Raw genomic sequence first — 6,008 nt, 5'->3', positions numbered from 1 at the left:
TGTGATAAATCTCCTCTTAGACCCGACTCCTGGGATACGTTCGAAATAGGAGCGCCTCCCTACCACCTTGCTATGATTTGACTCCATGTCAAAATTCCCTTCCAATGAAGAGCCATTATGATGTTTGGTGGTATAATGAAATTCTCCCGAGTACCCATTATATGATCATGCCCAATATAAACCTTCCTACCATTCTAAATATTTCAAGAGAGGTTTTGCAGGAAAAAATACTCGATTTTCCTAAAACTCAGCCATATAGCAGATCCTTGAGGGGATCCAATAGTCCCTTTCATGTGCTAGTATAGTAAGTATTTGTTTCCCATGTACTTCTTCCTTATGGATGTGCTCCATAAACTGTCCCCATTTATACCTCTCCATAGGGACTTACATAGTAGAGCCTTCCAAAATTTTCTTATGTCCATGATTCCTCAACCTCCCAATTCTTTTGGAATAGTAATGTTCGTGAGTTTAGGCAAATGATATTTTCTTTTTTCTTTACTACCTCCCTATATAAAATTTTCCATCAATCTTTTTAGCATAGAAATGATGCCTATGGGGACATAAAAAAGATGGGCCCCATAAGCTGTCATCTGAGCCAGAACATACTCTGCCAGTACCACTCTACCTACCATAGAGAGACACTTGTAATCCAACCCTATTATTCTTTTAAAGAAGAGATCAGTGATCCACATCCAATTAGATTTTGTGTAGCCCGGTGCTTTAAGATGAAAACCGAGAAATTCCATTCCTTCCTTTATGGGTTTTACTCCTATATTGAATAATTAGAATTAGTGTTTTTCCTTTCAAATGTATAGTTTTTAAAAAGAAAATTGCTAGAAATTTTTTTTATCTATACAAATGTGAGTAGTGTGTACCCATCCTTCACATCTCAATATGCAATCTACTCTAATTTAAAATCAAGTTGTGTGACTCTATTTGCCAAAAATTTCGAGGATTCATGCTTAGGTCAACTGTCACATTTTGGGATGCCTCCTTGGGAAAGGTGCACTATAGAAGGAAATGATCAAAGGTTTTGGAGTCAGCCCACAAAGAACACATAAAGATTGGGAGAATGAAATGATATCTTATTGAAATATCATATGTTATAATGGTTAGCACGCATGAACAACCACTTGAAACAAGTTGTACATGAGTACCGCCAAATATTGTTATCACTGTTAAGGTTCTCGTAGTTGTGATTGGAGCAACTGTGTTAGAATCTCTCGTGAAATAAACATTTTTTTTCAAACTAACTTCTCAAGATTTCTAGTGATAGGAATTCACATAAAGGGACTTGGATCATATTCAACAAGATTGTCTTCTTACTTTTCTCAGGTGTGCTAATATCAAGGAGTGTGCTAATATCAAGGAGTCATCTGCAGTATCTCTTTTGATAATAAGTCTACTTTCCTAATCCTTTCTTTGTAAACATGCATTAAAAAAAATTAGCGACTACATTTTTAATATTCAAGATCTCTTGAATGATGAGGCTTAGAGGCAAGTTTTCTAATTTCCCTTTCCCCTTCATCCATTCTATGACTAATAGAGAATCACTAATTCTTTGAATTTTTGAACACCCTTATTTACTGGCATCCCTAAAACTAGTTTTAAAGCTAAAAATCCATCTTTGTTATTAAAGCTTCTACCTAGGCTTGTTGTAAATTTATACCATAGGGTGTGAGATATATTTGTAATGGGTGGTAAATGTCTATAGACATCAATCTATGAGAATGATGAAAACATTTACTAAATAACACATATGACATTGCTAAGATTAAAAAATTCATAATAATAAACCAAATTATGCCTTTATTTTAAATTATCATTACTACTATTCTTATTATTATTAGCTTTACAACAAACTAATATGTGTTAAAGGTATATACATCCTCCACATTACCTTTAGAACTCTTATCTCGTTATCTCTATCATCTACCTATTAATTATTGATAATTAAATTAAAATTCTAGAAGCTTTATTACAAAATAGAGATTCCTATTTGAACAATGAACAAGAGCATCCCTACAGGTGCTTTACAACCTAGTATGGGGAGATGTTGTCACATAAAACTAAAATAATATATATATATATATAAAGAAATATATTTATATTGTTGACGTAGATGTTTTTTTGTAAATTTTGCTAAAATTCACCATGACAAATATACATATTTGGAGCCTCTATGGACTCTTATTTTAATTTTTTGACCATGGTGAATTAGTAAGTGTTGGAGTAATCTCAAATAGGTCCAAGATTAGAGGATGTCATTATAACACTAAGATTATAACCAAGTGTGAGTAATTTAAATATACAAAAAATTCATGACTTAACAAGAGCATGGGGGAGCTACTCCTTGAGCCTTATCATAATGAGCCAAAGATATCACCACATGGGATTTTCAAAAGGGTGGAGGAGATAACATCCCATTCTCTATACTAGGGGCACACTTAAACAAGAAGGATATAAACATTACAAGGAGATACTCATTTCTACCTTAACATGACACAAAGGGAAATTGAACTTGGGTAGGGAGGATCACAACATTTATCTCATATATATGCCTATGATTCTATTTGTGTGAGGATGTACTTCTAGTAGCTCGAAGAAATGTATGAGAGTCCCTAGAGTCCCTTGAGAAAAAAACATGTTGATATACATGCTTTTGTCCTCCACTAGTTCTCAAAGAGAAATGAGATTAAACCCATTATATTGATCATTTTGAGCTTAACCTATCACATACATGAATTGAGATGAGGATGATATCTTTATATATAAAAAAATTAAAGAAATCAAACCCATTTTAAAAGGGGTTTTATCAAAAATTTAGAGGTGATTTAGAAAACTAAAATTAAATTTCTTAACATGGAATTAAATTTTATATATATATATATATATATATATATATATATATATATATATATATATATATATATATAAAATGCATATTAATTAAAAAAAATAACTAAATTCATAAGGTTGAACTTATAATTTATGCCCAAATATTTGACACTTCATTGGCTAATAGTTATGAGTTCTTAAAATAGTTAAACTCATTAGCAAATAAATCATTGAATGTTTAAAAAAAAAACTAAAAAAACAATAAAAATAAAAATAAAAATTGGATAGAAATACGACATAATGATATTCTTTAATGTTTCTCATTGATTTAGTAGTGGTTCGTACTCAATTATTCGAGCAGGAACATAACTTTCTCACTAGGCTAATGCATGGCCTTCTAAATTCAACCAAGTGGAAGAGATTCTTGTCTCTTCAATAATTGCATGCACACTTAAATAAACATGGAGTTATTGTAACCATTGATTGAATTTAAGGGTGAAAACCTCAACTACTCATATCCACTAGGATTGCCACATAATGATATTCTTTAATGTTTCCCATTGATTTACTCGTAGTTCCTACTCATTTATTCTTCTGGTAATATAACTTTCCCACTAGGTTAATGCATGGCATTCTAACATATCTGGTCATACTTTTGAGTAGATCCGAAAGGGTGCAAACCCTCAGTTCTCCTTGAAAATTATGAATGAAACATATACAACATAAGGAGCATAAAGCATGTTCATGATATTAACTTTGGATGGTATGATTAGTTTAAAAAATAATTATTATTTATAATTTATTGTTTAAATGGATAGTAGTGTATTTTATTTTAGTTTCAATAGTTAGTAGCTTGATGGTAGAGATTTAAGGTCTATTGAATATCGTGAGTATTCATAATAGTATTCATATTCATAGATCATAAATTAAGATTTATCTCCAAATTAATTATATTATATTAAATATTTTATTTCCAATTAATTAATTAGAGAAAAAGTCATATGAACACTTCTTATATTGTACATGTGATATTGATAAGTCATGGTAAGGACCCATGGTATTGATAAGTCATGGTAATGACCACTTATATTGATAAACTATAGTAACGGCCCCTGGTATTTTTATAACATTAATTAAATAATATTAATTTTAATTTTATAATTAACCACCTCCTTAATTTTCGCTTTCTTTATTTTTATAACATTAATTAAATAATTTTAATTTTAATTTTATAATTGACTATCGTGTAGTTGACTAAATCTTCCTAATTTTAATTCTATTATATTATTTTGCAATAGACGTGACGAGCGTTAATTAACCAGAAACTTTATATAGTGACAAGTTACTGAGCACATAACATCAGTTACTGAGTTTTTCCCAGTCTCTATATACCTATACCTGCACCAAAAAGCTGCGCTTACTTTCCCTCTGCTCCATCCCGGAATTTGAAGGAATTGAGCTAAATCTTCTTCAATTACCTATGAGCGCGAAATGGCAATGCAACAAGAAAACATTGCCAGAACTCCCATTGTTCCCAATGCAAAGATTGTTGGGTTTGCCTTTGTGAATCAGTATTATAATGTTCTTCTTGCTTCCCCTGAGTCGCTATACAAATTTTATGAGGATCCCAGTATACCCACTCGCCCATCCCTGAACGATCAAATTATTTCACTTACTACTGTCATTCAGCAGCAGATAACGTCTCCAGACCACAGTAGGTTTAAAGTGGAGATCAAAACGGTGGATTCGCAAGATTCGTACAACAACGGATCAGTGGTTCTGGTAAGTGGGTCAATTACATTTATAAACAATGCAACACGCACCTTCACGCACACCTTTTTCCTGGCTCCTCGGGAAAACGGGTACTTTTTAGTGAATGATATTTTCAGGTACGTGGATGAAGAACCCCATCAACCAGAGCAGAATTTGGTCCCAACAAATGGCTACCCTAAAGAACAATATGCCGCCCAACCTGATCCCGTCTCAGAACCAGTTTTCAAGTCTGAAATAGAATCTCAGGAGGTTCAGACTGGTGTGGTTGAGCAACCCACAACAATGGCGGCGGAGGTACAGATTGCGAGGACAGAAATCGCAACAAGATCGGATGGGCAGTTCCATAAAGTCACAAAAAATGCAGCAAACAGATAGGGCAGTTCCATAAGGTCGCAAAAAAGGCAGCAACACAGACAGGGCAGTTCAATAAAGTCGCAAAAAATGCAGCAACGCAGACAGGGCAGTTCCTTAAAGTCGCAAAAAATGCAGCAACGCAGACAGGGCAGTTCCATAAAGTCGCAAAAAATGCAGCAACACAGACAGATGCCTTACCATCTAATCTTAGCTCTATGAAAGATCAAAGCACTCTAGAAGAAAGTGGGTGCTCTATTTTTATCAGCAACTTGCCTGCTGATATTACGCCTACACAAATTGAAGTAGAGTTCAAGAAGTTTGGGGCTATTAAGCCTTGTGGGGTTCAAGTGAGGAGCAAGAGAGGAGGTAGATCCACTTACGCATTTGTTGAATTCGAAGAAGCAGCTTCAGTCCAGGATGCAATTAATGCATCCCCTTTGCCAATGGATGCGCGCAAAGTATTTGTGAGTGCGAAACGTCCAATTGCGGGTAGAGAGGGTTACTGAAATGAAGAAGACGTGGTGGCGATTCCTATGGTGCTCAAGTATAGCATATGGGAGATGAAGTTCAAATTTTGATACCGTTTTAAGCATTCTATCATTATGAGCATGTGTTTGTTGTGTCATTTTGATTATCATAAATGTAGTTTTCTATTCATCTATGTGTACGTAATACTATATTAATTTCTGCAAATAATACGATCTCACATGAAGCATCGTTTAGAGGATGTCACATGTTCTTTATTGATACATTTCTATTATTTTGTATGTGAAAGGTTAACCGTGTGGAAGCATAGAGGGATAGATTTTATTATTTTTTAAAGAAAAATTATTTGCGCCCTATAGCTGATATATTTTTTAAAGTAAAATGGTGGCAGAAATTTAAAATCTGATATATTTTTATTATTTGGTACAAGAAAAGAATTGTTATTACATTATACGAAGAATAGATAATTTTTATAGTTTTTTAAATAAAGTTTATTTTTCGTTAAAAAATAAAGGAGCTTTTTATGTAGTGTATTTTTATTTTTAAAATAATAAAAT

At 33.0% G+C, this 6,008-nt stretch overlaps 1 protein-coding gene across 1 annotated transcript; it reads left to right on the top strand.

Annotated features, from left to right (window-relative positions):
• Window positions 1-4,329: 4,329 nt before the first annotated feature.
• Window positions 4,330-5,471, top strand: LOC149256103 (nuclear transport factor 2-like). The gene is made up of 2 exons (XM_089455222.1): window positions 4,330-4,905; window positions 4,983-5,471. The coding sequence occupies exons 1-2, from the start codon at window positions 4,330-4,332 to the stop codon at window positions 5,469-5,471; spliced, it is 1,065 nt and encodes a 354-aa protein (XP_089311348.1).
• Window positions 5,472-6,008: the final 537 nt, after the last annotated feature.

Source organism: Pinus tabuliformis, chromosome 7, assembly GCF_031772625.1.
Source record: "Pinus tabuliformis cultivar Carrire ecotype Pingquan chromosome 7, CPIR1, whole genome shotgun sequence".
Taxonomy (NCBI): Eukaryota; Viridiplantae; Streptophyta; class Pinopsida; order Pinales; family Pinaceae; genus Pinus; species Pinus tabuliformis.
The sequence above is the reverse complement of the archived record's forward strand: the minus strand, read 5'-3'. Positions and strand labels throughout refer to the sequence as shown.

Excerpts from the sequence above, each read along its gene's own strand:
- LOC149256103 (XM_089455222.1), top strand. The coding sequence starts at position 4,330 with ATGGCAATGCAACAAGAAAACATTGCCAGAACTCCCATTGTTCCCAAT. Across the intron at positions 4,906-4,982 it reads CCACAACAATGGCGGCGGAG|ATAGGGCAGTTCCATAAGGT; the intron begins GTACAGATTGCG and ends TGCAGCAAACAG.